General features: G+C 40.8%; 1 protein-coding gene across 1 annotated transcript; it reads right to left on the reverse strand.

Moving 5' to 3' along the window:
- Window positions 1–962: 962 nt before the first annotated feature.
- Window positions 963–12,954, reverse strand: USP42 (ubiquitin specific peptidase 42). Its single transcript, XM_053472003.1, has 15 exons — window positions 12,832–12,954; window positions 10,425–10,653; window positions 9,220–9,429; window positions 7,358–7,468; window positions 6,023–6,125; window positions 5,812–5,879; window positions 5,617–5,687; window positions 4,966–5,048; window positions 4,558–4,669; window positions 4,161–4,301; window positions 3,838–3,938; window positions 3,622–3,751; window positions 2,437–3,081; window positions 2,055–2,140; window positions 963–1,971 (listed from the first exon to the last, which is right to left on the reverse strand). Exons 2-15 carry the CDS (start codon window positions 10,642–10,644, stop codon window positions 963–965), a joined length of 3,090 nt encoding a protein of 1,029 aa, XP_053327978.1. The 5' UTR covers window positions 10,645–10,653; window positions 12,832–12,954.
- Between the last annotated feature and the right edge of the window lie 459 nt (window positions 12,955–13,413).

Genomic DNA, 13,413 nt, shown 5'->3' on the forward strand with positions numbered 1-13,413 from the left:
TACTAAATGTAGTTAAAAATCGATGACTTGCTGGATTAGGAAGGATGCTTCAAGATTTCACCAATGCGGAAAGGATTACATTTTCAAGGACCTAAAAATACATTAAAAAAAGAGAATATTATACATATATATATATCCAAAGAAATCACGCAGTCACAGATCTTTAAAAATAGGTAAAACGTTAATATTTACAGAACCATCAACTTTTTCAGTCCATGCATGTTTCTATAAGCATGCTTTTTTAGCATCCCTGTGGGGCTTTTCTTCACAGAGGACAAAGATGACCCATAAAATATAGGGGGATTTCATGGAAAAAAAACCTAAGTCTTAAAAAGATGTTACCGAAGTTACCTAAACGTATGGTTCAAACGATAAGAACTGCTGGAGTTGCGGTTTAAGTAATGGAGAGGTTTTTTTTCTTTTTTAAACACAGCTGGGAGAAGAAAAATGTGGATGCTGTGTGGGATATAGAAATGCCTGATGGTGCTGCACTTAGACTGGAATTGGAAGAAGCTAAAACTGACTGGTTTAAGATAAAATTCCAAACTATTCATTGGTATACAATGGAGTCAATCTCCTGGCTGGCTGCATATAGCCCTGTTTTCACCAGAATTCCAATTCAGGTAACAGGTGAGGTCTTGTGTCTTACTGCACCTCAACTGGTGTTTGCCTTGTTATTTATGCAAAATTTCTTCAATAATGTGTGATTAAATATTACAAATATATTTCAGGTTTCTTTTTGATTAAAAAAAAAAAATGGAGTTCTTGCATATCATCTCAACAATTTAACTATGTAACATAACTATAGAGGGCCAGCGAACTGGAGCAAGCCCATTAGACAAGCGGGATCAAACTTTCAGGTCACTCTAAAAACGCAAGGTTAAAGCATCTATGTTTACATTAAGCATAGCCTTGCAGTACAGACAAGAAATTGTTAAAGTTACAATACTTACTCTAACCGCTTACGCTGCAATGCGCATGACTTTGCGCTTAACGCCAAACTCCACGTTACAGTTGTCTTCGATGTCAGAGGACCTGCGCTTTCTTCCATTCTGTTGTTCAAAAGGTTTTGGTCTCGATTTTAAGTCCTCGTGTTGCCGCCTTCTGTAATAAGTGTCCTCGTAATGGTGGCGATAGTGATCCTCTGAGTTTTTGGTTCTCTCATAAGAACCATCAGAGCGCCGAGGTACAGATGGAATGTAATATCGGTTATGCCTATCTTCATACAAGTGCTCGTGTCCTTTCTCTCTACTATGATGACTCCACCAGCTCCTGTGATCTCTACTGTCTCTCTCTTCATAAGGCCTCTCTCTGGCATTTCTAAAACTACTGGAATAATCATGATTTTGGTAGTTGTCACATCTCCGTTTTCTATCCTGATGGTTCCTTTCATGGCTGCGAGAACGAGCCCTCTTCGGATGGTCATATTTTCTAGAATAGTCTGGGCTCCTTGACCTTCTTCCATAATGATTGTGTCTGTCGTAGTCTTTATGAGAGTACTGACTTCTGTAGTCGTCACGGTGTCTATAGTCACCGTGAGATTGTCGGCTGCGGTCATACCTCTTTCTCTCTCTACTGTAAGATTTTCGTTCCCGGCTACGACCATGGCCGTTACTTTTAGACTTTTCTCGCTCACTGCTGTCTGAGCGGCACCTTTCACTTCTTGGGTGATTCCCCCTTTTGATGTGCTTGGTGCTTGGAAATGCCTCTTCATCCAGATTTGCTGAATAATGTCCATTTTTTAAAACCGGACATCTCTCTTGAAGATCAGGCAACAGATGTGAAGTGGAAGACACCCAATCATGGCTGTTGGCGAATGTGGCTTCAACTGTTCCATTTACGTTACCGTGAGCCTTTCCCTCCTCTCGGGAAGACCGCAGCGCCGCAGTCTTGTCAACACACGGAGGTTTATCACTTTGAGCTGCAGTATTTTGGTTGACAGTAGCGTTATCTCCTAAATCTTGCAATCTGCTGTAATGAAGAAAAAAACATAATAAATAATGGTATGTAATACAAGTAATACAAGTAAATTGATAAAATTAATTTGTAATTACTTTTCCTCTGGTGACTGGTTCTCTGGTTTGTTCGAGGAGGTTGTTGAATGAAGCGATTTCTCAATCACCGGTAAAACGGAGTCATCCTGAAAACAAAAAAAACATGCCGGGCTGAGTAGCCTTCTACTGATTACTTATATAGCGCCACCATATACTGCAGCACTGTACAACAGTTAACACTTTCCTGCTTGTGGATAAGGAGAGGTCAACGTATTGAAGCTCTCTAGTTGCCTATTTTCAAACTCAATCAGGCAAAGGGTCTAAGGTCCCTGATCTTAATAAACACTTTATGAAGCATTTGCCATCTGCTTGTCCCATGCATTTGCTAAGTCGATATAAAGTAATTCTGCCCTACTGCCAACATATCCAAGCCATCACTTACATGATAATCTAGGTCGTCGGCTTTGGAAGGACCATTAGAGCAGTGAAGAGTTTCTTTACTGTAGTTAGAAAGTCCGTTTGCGATGCCATTGGCACTCGGGCTGTGGACACCATTCTGAGCAGCTGCACATATAGACATCTCTTTTGTCTGGGCAATAGTAACGTCTTTTCCATCAGGGGAAGATGTGTCATTAGACAGGGAAGGCCCATTTTGTTCAATAATCTCATTTAAAGGCGCCTCTTTGGATCCCTTTAACTCTTCTTCAGATTCCTCAGAAGATTCTTCCCCATAAGGTACAAGTGTCCGCAAACTTCCACCGGACTTGCCATTTACTATTGGTGCAGAACAGGTGTTCTGAGGCACCTGCTTATGAGCCAGGGGAGTACAAACTCTTGAGGTAGAGTGTGCTGGGATCTGCCTGGTAGCAGGGGACGAAGAGATGGACTTGTTTCCAAAGTCTGTCTTGTGTAATTTAGTTTGATGATTTGAGAGTTTGTTTATATTTATTGTGATCTTTTGTTTCTTTGCAGATAAACTGACAGATGGTCGGTTAACTGTTGCACTAGTTAAAGATGACCTTTTCACAGTGGCATTGCTGTTCACAATTATTTTTTGTAAATGGTCTCCATTGACGTGTTTTGTGTTCTGCAAAATACATACATTTCATATTAAAATTTGTGAAAAGCCAGATGCTAAAGTTGACCCTGCGTTTCTAATATGCTATTAAAAAGGTATCTCAGTGGCTCCATACCACATGAAGACATCCAAGAACATAAAAGGGGTAGAGGACCATCAGTTTAAGGAAGACTCCTGCACATTCTAACTTAATACAGTTAGATCTACCTCTGGGGAAAGCCAGACAATATTGAAAAATAAAATCTTGAAAGCTCTCATGGCTGCAGAGTAATAGCCAACAGAGTAGGAAAGCACAGATTTGTATACGTTGCGACTGCTTAAAGACCTTGCACAAGATTAGCAGGACCTAAGACATGAAGAGTGCTCAGACAAGGGCAAAGACCCTGGCACAGATGAATGTTTCTTTATACATTATTAAATGTTGCTGTAATGCTCAGATTCCGTTTTAAAACCGAAGGTGAATGTAAAAACACAAACTATAACTTTACACACCATGCTTTGAAAGGCTGAAAAGCATTGTACTTTAGAAGGATCAACACAAATCCTCACCTTTACCATATGCGAGGGACCGACAAATGGCTTGCTGTTACCGGCTCGCTGGCTGCTACTTGGCTGCGGAGAGCTTGGACCAGCAGGATGGAGGGTGTAAGGTGATGTCCCATTGCGTGTGTCCTGGGACCTTAAATAGAATAAAGATGGGAAAATTAATGCATTTTTGCTCTTTTTTTGTTTTTTTAATAGGACAGGCTATAGTCAGATCATTACCTGATATAAAACAGAAGGTATGCCTGCTGATTCAGCACTGTACGGATGTCTGTGCTGGATACAACGGAGTCATTCATTAGATACCACTGGTCATTGCTGGCCTGAAAGGAAAAAAAGGGAATACAGAAGTGGGTCACAATATAAAGGGGGCTACAGGGGAGAACCCAAATATACGAAATCCCCCTTGTAAAAAAAAAAAAATATATATATTTACTAATAGATTAGATGCAAAAAAAAAAAAAAAGGGTGCAAAATAGGGAATGTAAGTCCTTACATGTATGTGTAATGCCGTATGTGCAAAAAGTGCTTTTGTCCTTTCTTACCTTAACGTAACTGAAATAATGTCCACTGTGGCAGCTAAAACCAGAATGAACGAGGACACCATACAGATCATAAATAATTGGTTCGCCGTTGGGATTGGAGGTGTATGGACGGATGTCAAAATATTCTGGATATTTTATTTCCTGTATTTGGGGAAAGTGATATGTTAGGTCTGAAAAAATAATGCTAATAACAGTTAAAAAAAAAAAAGTTTACTAAAATGTTTTAACAATGAGAGAAAGTGTAATTTACAATTTGTTTTCTGTAGCAAATGTGAATTTGCAGAGAATTCCATGTATGTATATTTTACACACACAAACACACGCGCACATATATATATATAAAAATAGTAAGTTATATAACGATGATCAAAGAGAGAATTTGTAGTCACACGCTTACTTTAGAAAGTTTGCCTCCTGTGAAGCTAGCAAACCGTTTCAACGATAGCGTCAGCACATTCGATGTTCGGTGGATGGTGAATCTTTTACATGCGGTTACCATTTGTTTACACCTGTAAGACAAAGCATCAAATTCCCTCAACGATTCCCATCTGCCAATGAGCTTTAATCTATAGGAACTCAAAACGAACACAGACGAGGCTCACTTAAAATAAGGAACGGGCAAAACAAAAAGATCCAAGTGATAGAAGTGCTGAATTCCAGGTTAACATTTAAAAACATACTTGGTGGTTGAGGTACTAAACACAAGCTTACATAAAGTCGGCTGCGAACAAAGAAAACGACAAACCAAAGAAAACACTGGGCACATGCAGACAAAACACACATCACTTTTAGCCCTGGGACTCACTTGCTGCACCTATAAGCGTTCTCGCCCTCAAGTTGTTCAGGTTTGACGAACTGCTCCAAAGCTTGTTTAATACTATGCGCAGACTAAAAAAATAGAAAAATGGTACATATTAAACAACCTAAAATAACACAAATACATTGTTTGCAGACTGCAACTATCCCTTCATTTAAAGATGGAGTGGCCACATAATCGCTTTGCTGACAGAGACCAAGTACTGAATTTGAAATTACAATTTCTAATCTGTAAAACTGCAAATATACAAAGTTAGAAACATATACAAGGTACAAAGTCTTTCAGGTCTTTTAAAAGCCATTAAGAAACATTACAGAGACTTATTGTTGGTTTTCTAATATTTAATCACCGTCTACCTGTATCCTGATCCTCTCTACAACCCATTGCTTGTTTCATATGTTGCCATACACCTCCCTCCCGCTGATGATCTACATCTCTCCTGAACACTTTGTAACTACGCTAATCTTATTCACAGGACTTATACATCCCATGCAATGCTTCACAGAACCATGCGAGATCCTCCAGAAAAAAACAGACAGAACCCACGGTACTCATTTTCATACATTTAACTGGCTACTTCTACCTCTCCTGGCCCCAAATAATCTTCACATGCGCTAATTTTTCTTTTAGCACTCTCACCTTTATCTCCAACGTGATATCCAGGTATTGCTCATAAGTGTCAGAGACCGCTTTACAGTTCAGGCATTTCACTGCAGGAGAACAATATTAGATCGGTTTAACGTGTGGTACGTTCCCATTTACAAAATACATAAGAACATATACATACTATTATGCTAGAGCGTATAGAGATCATAAGAGAGAAAAAACTCTTACCCCTAGAACGAAGATAACCGCCAAATATTTGATGGATAAGAGTCGTGGCTTGAGTTTGGCGATCAAACCTAGGAAAGGAGAACATTGAGAACAATGGTCTACCACAAGGGATGCAAAGATGGCAAAGTTCAAGGACCAATTTGTGTCGCAGCTGACAGCACCTCAGTCAGAATGGTTTTAGAATAAGTTTTTCAATCCAAGGCACATTTACCTGTAATTATCTTTGAGACAGGATTTTTGAAGCTCTTCCACCGTAAAGCGAAGAAATTCGTGTGCATCTTCCTGATTTCCATAACGGAAGTGTTTTGCAATCCCTAAAAAGACACAGATAAAAAACAGTTATTATGGTTTTTTCGACAGCTGCATATTAGCCATTTGTATGTATTCTAACTTTGTTATCTTAGCCCAAGCTAAAAGACAAACACCCTGACTATCATATCCGTCTGTGGTAAGAAATAGAATGACTTCTTAATTACCCGTCTAATGAAAGTTTATGGAGGAACGAACTTGTCACAAAATAATCAGCTCATCGCGCTGTTTGAGCAGGGAAAGTCGGTGGAAATATCGCATGACTGAGGACGACGGCATCCTCCTTTGTTATTGTATTTAGGCAGTCATTGATCCTTAAACATATATCCCATGCCAATTAAATGTTGTGAAATGAGTGTCCACTCGTGTTGGTCTGATGGCATGCTGGGAAACCTCTGAAGTCAGGAAACGAGAGCTCAAATCTTCTCACTAATCTTACCATTTGGTGTTAAGCGACAGAGCAGAAGAATCTGCATGAACTGTTTAACATCAAGCAATTGTCACATTTAATGTTGTGTGTGACAGGCATGCTTTAAAGGGGACCTGCAGCCTTCACAGCTTTAATCATAACCAATTTTACATTGCAATATAAACCAGAAAAGGTGACAAGCTCTCAATATTCAACATCTCCTGCCCCAAATTCTCTTTACTGCAAAACATAGTATTTGGTGGGGAAAGTGATAGATCCACTTGAATCGCTTTGCTGACAGAGACCAAGTACTGAATTTGAAATTACAATTTGTAATCTGTAAAACTGCAAATAAAATATACAAAGTTAGAAACATATATAAGCTACAAAGTAAAGTAGAATCTGCTACAAACCTATCAAGGCCACAATTTCTTGTGCACAATTACAATCATCAAGGGTAGGGAAGCCGGCGCTCCAGCTGTTGTCGAATGAACGGTTCAAAAACCGGCACGTTGGCTATTATCGAGATAACGTGTATAGAACAGCAGCAGGAGTGCTCTTGGTAAAGTGTCGGGATTAGAGAGAGAGTGAAGTTTGGAGCTGTTCCCAAGCACCCGTAGGTATGAATTGTTACAATATTGGCTAGTGTCTGCTAGGCATGCCAGCATTTCTACTACTAATGCCAACAATATATTCATCTTAAACTTCTGGTACAGAGCTCTATCCCTCCGTTGCACACACAGAGAAAAAAAAAAAAAAAAAGATACACAGGCACAAGTGGCGAATACTTTTACGGTCTATAACACAAGGTTTGTCACGTTTACTCACTTCTCAGGTCGTTGATGACACAAGTCGGTTTGATGACACCACCGGGATTAGACAAAGCTTGTGAGACATGAGATTGCATCACACACATCATACAGAAATCCTGATCACAACCTAGGAGAGAGAGTTACAACAAAGATCAGCATTTATTATAAACACTCAAATACAAAGACAGAGCACATTAACTGGTCTCTGCCATAGGTTCAAGTATCCTCCAAACTATATTTGTACTTATTACCCAGAAAGTTAACGGGAAAAGTCACTGCTAGTCGGCTGGTGCCTTTAAGTGCATTTATTGGAGGCTTTTATTACAGTGCAATACAAGAACATACTTTTGTGACCTTTAGTCAACTAGGAGCAAATATTCCCCCATCTGCGGTTTAAATGAAACCCATCATACCATACCTGTTAGAAACAGACCAGGCACAATGGCAAAATAAAACCCATAGCCCACAGGTGTATTTTAGCCATGCCTATGGAAATCAACAAATGAACAATATGAAGTATCGTGGCCTTCATACAGCAGTATACCGATACTTCCACTGACTAATTTATCTCTGTACACAATGTTTGTAAGGCAAACACTATATATATTCTATAGGTAAAGTGCAGGAAATCCCCTAAAAAAAAGGGGGAGCCACTCTATTAAAACATTTATACATTATGGGCTGTTTAGTATCAGCCATCCTAATCATAACAAATTTACAAAATCAATACTAGCTCAGCTACTGGAAACTAAAATCTGTTGTTTTTTTTTATTTATTTAAATTTATTTAAAGAAAATGTATTTTAATCATGTATGTAAACATTATGTTTCAGCATATCTACACATCTAACATAATATTTAAAATAGATCAACACAATATCTAACTAACAAACAGAGAAAAGGCTCTTAAAAAGAAAAACAAAAAACGTGACTTTTCATGTCCTTGTAACACATGCCAGGTTTAACACTGACAATTTATAACGTAATAGCTACTTGGGTGGGTTTGGTGAGAATTTGGAACAGTCCTGGAAATCACCGCGTTCTACCAAAAGGGCAGCGAATATGGAAATCTCTAGGTATTCCTTATCTGTGGTGATAGCTGCTGGACATTGAGGTGCACAAAATATATACCTGCCAAAAATGGTGGCTGTATCATCCAATTCCTGGGCTGCTCCGTGAGTCCAGGGTCAAACAAAATCCAAAATACCTTCAAGGTGTTGAAGAGCAAGATAATAAGTGAGTGTTTGCTCTCCAGAGCCATTGCTCACGCTCCCAATTTTAAGGAAGGACTTACAGTCACATCACAGCAGGGCAAATTTGCGGACACTGGCAGGGATTATAGTGGAAAAAGTTTAGCAATATGTTGCAATCTTGCTTGAAGCCAGTGCTGCATAGCATTACAGCTAGAAACATTAAAGGAAACGGGAGATCAGAGTAGAAATTGAATTGAAAAAGAAAAAAACATTTTCCTCCAATTTCCCTCGCTGTTGATCTTTCTTTCTGCTTCTCACTGGGGTGTGTGGGAGAAGTGTGCGGGGCAGGGGGAGGATTTATTTAAAAGATTATCGCTGTTACGGGTAGGCTACAGGGCCAAAAAAAAACGCCAGGGATAACGCTCCCGTTTGAAGACAGCATCTGCATTGGGATGTACCACTGAAGTTTTATTTAGTTCTATAAAGTGGATTTGTGGTAGAACGTGTTCTCTATTGCTGATTACACCTGAATCAGAGACTCTAAGTCTTGGGGCCACAGACAGGGCCCACTGATTTTCAAAGCAACGTGTCACACTCCCCTCTGGCACTCAAAGAGAAGAACTACACTTACCTAAGCTTACTTAACCTGCTCATGGGTAGGAACTATGAAAAGATACAATACTCACATGCTTTTACGTGTTCACGGCTAAGCAAGTAGTTGGTCAGAGGGGCCGTGTAGGTCAAGCATTGCAGAACAGAGTTTGCAAAGCAGGTATTTCCGAGGTTTTGGAGACCGGCTCCAGCTTTCTGCACTCGATGCCATTTCAGAGACAGCTTCTCTGTGGGAAAAAGAATCTTCTCTGGTGGATCAATGCCATCCCCGGGCACTGTCATGGCTGAAAAGGAGACAGAGAGCTTGCAGTGTTAACACGACAAGGAGATATCTTTACTTCACCAATTCCCATGTTCAATTCGTAATAATCAAAGTTCTAGATCTAGAATAAAAACGGAATGCAGAAGAACAAGTTACATACGTGTTCTATCGTGCTCACTTTTTTTTTTTTGACAATTCTAGTTGTCACATTACAGATTTTGGACAATCACATTTTGTCACGTGTATGCGTTCTGGTAACTTACAACAATCTATTAGACAAAGATCTCATTATCATAGTGCTTTGTGGCAAACAATAGAATGGTCCGGTCTTAATCATCCAGCCAGATACTCATAAAAGTCTACGGAGGAAAGGACTTCATTAGCATTACCATATAGCAGCTCAGTATGGAGTTTGAGAAGGGATTGTGATCCAAAGTTATTATTATTTATGGGCTTTATAGCGCCATCATATTGCACAGCATCTCTGCTTACAACGGCGACCCTAAATTTCCAAGTCTGGCACTGAATGAGTTTAAAGAGAAATAACCTCTGGGAAATAAATATAAAGCAGAGATTATATGGGTTCAAAAAATGACTGGTTGAATTCTGGACTCACCTTGACTGTGAAGAAATATAGATTTACTTGGTATTAAACAATTCAAATGTTCAAATGCAATTGTACTTCCCATAAGACTGGATAGCTCACTCTGGGATATTTCAAAATGTTCCCAACAAAGATATACTGTAAATATGTATATTTTTCACAAATGTTAAGTGTTAAACTTTTGCAGGTCATCACTGTCCAGCCAGTGGTCTACTGGCCTCTAGGACATATGGACACGTCTATTCCGCCAAACAAAACCCTATAAATGTCACCGCACTATACGAGTATATATACATCAAAGCAGACAATAGTTGGATGGCACCCGGCTTTAGACATAAGGATTTATTTTAGGATAAAATCTTATGTACAGAGCCAGAAGCACTTTTTGTAGACAGATAGAAATAATGTCTTACGTGGCTCTGTCTCCTCCACGGGTATAGCCTCATCGGGAACAGACGCGTTTGAGTAGACGGCAGCACCAGGAACAGGTCCAAGCGAGGTTTTATCCAAGCCTGAAACTACACCTCGTATTCCTGAACCTGCATCCATGTCGGCAGACGACGGCGTGACGGAAATGCACACTTGATCCTGGCACGCTGCTTGAGCCGAGGATACTTTGTCTATTATAGTCATGATTTCTCACTGCAAAAATAAGAAAAGAAAATCAGCACTGCTACAGAGTAGTGACAACAGCATAGGATATAATGATTGTTACATTAATTATGCCCCAAGCTCCTCCCCTTTATTTAAATAAGGAAGCTTTCCAATCTTTCCCAAAGGATAATATTACACAGAGAAGCACCGGCAGAGCCCCCCCCCCCCGACAGCTTCCATGTTCTCCTTTATCTTTACATCGTGCTTGGGAATTATAAGCATATGTAAAGATGATCACTGAAAAATAGCCTCTTTTAACGCTATTTCAGGTTTCAATTAATTTAAGAGTAAATGTACTACTGCCCCATAACAGCAGCATTTATAACACTCCATCTAATATAAAAATCCTCCACCGGAGCACAGAACTAATTCACCTTCAAATACGCAAAACGATATTTTATTCTGTATGTCATTTTAAAACAAATCCAAGACACTTGTGTAACGGGGTTATATAGCATCGTAATTACAGTAATAATAACACAGAACGTAATGCTGTTTCCCTTTAGAACGTGTTCAGCTACTTGTATGGTCTCAGTAAATGTTGCTTCTATTGCGTAATAAACTTATAGTTTCTAAAACAAAACGTGCCAGCCTCCTGTTACTTGCAATCTCTAGAAGACACACTGCTGTTCAAAAGTTTGGGGTCACTTAAAAATGTTATTGTTTTTTTGAAAGAAAAGCAAAGTTTGGCCATTAAAAGAACATCAAGTGGACCAAAAAACACAGCGCAGGCAGGGTTGATGTTGTAAACGAGTATTGTAGCTGGAATATCTTCATAGGTGTACAGATGACCTTTATCACTCCTATGTTCCAATGGAACGCAGTGTTCGCGAATATACGTTTAAGTTAGAAGGCTAATTGATGGTTAGAAAACTCTTTCGTAATTATGTTACAACCAGACATGTCCTTGTTTTCCCATGAAAACAGTTACGTGACCCCAAACTTTTGAGGGTAATGTACCATGCAGCCTAAATGCCACCAACATAATGAAAGGTGGACTAAATGACAGTATTGAAAAACACTTTAAATAAAAAAAAAAAACAACAATACGCTACATTTTCCAAACTGATGTGCCAGGTTGGTCCGACGGTGACAGGGAAAGAGCCAAAAGGTGACTTTCCACAGACATTACACTAATAAACCAAGGAACCATTTTATTTATCCCATATCTTTAAATATATTTGTGAACTATGGCTCCTATGACGCCAGCCTACTAGATGGCTAAGATGGTAGAAAAGTGGAACAGCCTCCCAGCAGAAGCGGTAGAGGCTAATACAGTGAGGGAATTTAAAGATGCATGGGGTAGGCGTAAAGTGAACGTGAATCTGAGACGAGACCAACGACCTATTAAGATCTCCTTACAGCAGGACTAGATGGGCAGAACGGGTCTAATCCGCCATCAAATTCTACGTTCTAAGTGTTATGGGAGTCATGCAGCGACGGCACCCTGCGCTAAAGTCTTTCTGAACAACCACAAAGCATGGCGAAAATGCAACAGTCTATAACAGGAAATAAAATAATATATACTGGGGTGATGGTCTAGGCGAAAGCTCTTAAAGGACATGCAAACATAACCTGTGGATACGGTAACAGGATGCGCATAATGAGCATAAGCACACCTGCCATCGCTTAAATATATTTGGAGGCATGAGATCAGCAAAGGGAAACCGCAATCACAGGGAAAGGAAGCAGGAAGCAGCATGGGCTCTCTGGCCGGCACCTAAACCCATTCATACAGGGGGAGCCCGCTCTTTGTCAGGGCATTTACACCTCCCCCTCCCAGCATCAGGGACGTGACCCCACATCAACACACCATGGAGCCCCCGCAATAGGCATCCCCCAGACCCTTTCTTACAGGAGCCCGCCCAGGACATAGCCCCTCCTCCACGTGCCCACCACTGCCCCCAGTCACGCGTTCTGTGGCGCTGCTGCCGGTGCCACCCTGTAATACTCTACTATGCCATGCCAAGGGGAGGGTAGTCTGCCTGACGGCGTGTTAAACGCTGGTCACAAAAGCAACAACGGCGCGTATCCGCATCCCAGCAGGGCCTAAGGAGCCGGTAAAGGCCTGGCACAGCGGACCCACGGCTCAGGTAACCCAGGCAGCCCTCTCACAGGCTTCACCCAGGGCCCGGCTGCCCGCCCAACACGGAGCACATGCTATACCTGTACATAATCACCACAATCAATGCCGCCTCGGGTCTCCGGCTCTCTCCATCCCCTCCTACTGCCGGGGGAAAAGCGCCTGAACAATGACGTCCTCGGCACACCCCCTATATCCGGGTTACCGCGAAAACGAGGCGGTGTCACTAAGGGGCGTGTCTACCCGTATACGCCACAGGCTGCTGCTGTCCAGCTTTCGGGGAAGCGTAAACGGGGCTGACGTCATTCTCAGGCGTCATGGAGGACGAAGTACGGATAATAAAAACAAAAACTCACACAATGTCATGACCGAGACATGTTTATTCTGCTCCGAAAATTAGAAATCGAGTGTTTACAGGAAAAACGGGCAGACCGGGTGGGCCGAATGCTTCTTATCGGCAGCAAAGTTCTATATGGCGGCCAAAGGGATAAATGGAAAACATTAAAGCAATAACAACTACTGTAAAAGCTCTGGCATTTATGAGGTTAAAGGAATATTTTAAAGCGACTCGTTTTTAGGGAAAGCCGTGGTTTTAACCACTTGGTACCAACAGTGTGTTTGAACAACAGTTAAAAACATGAATGCCACCCTGTTGCTATGGAAAC

This window comes from Spea bombifrons, chromosome 7, assembly GCF_027358695.1.
Source record: "Spea bombifrons isolate aSpeBom1 chromosome 7, aSpeBom1.2.pri, whole genome shotgun sequence".
Taxonomy (NCBI): domain Eukaryota; kingdom Metazoa; phylum Chordata; class Amphibia; order Anura; family Pelobatidae; genus Spea; species Spea bombifrons.

Bases quoted from the DNA above. Each gene is read 5' to 3' on its own strand.
- USP42 (XM_053472003.1), bottom strand. From the start codon at position 10,644: ATGACTATAATAGACAAAGTATCCTCGGCTCAAGCAGCGTGCCAGGAT. The intron at 3,752-3,837 runs GTAATGATCTGA...ATTCTATTTAAG, and splicing joins TACCTTCTGTTTTATATCAG to GTCCCAGGACACACGCAATG. The intron at 3,082-3,621 runs GTGAGGATTTGT...TGTATTTTGCAG, and splicing joins GTCCCTCGCATATGGTAAAG to AACACAAAACACGTCAATGG.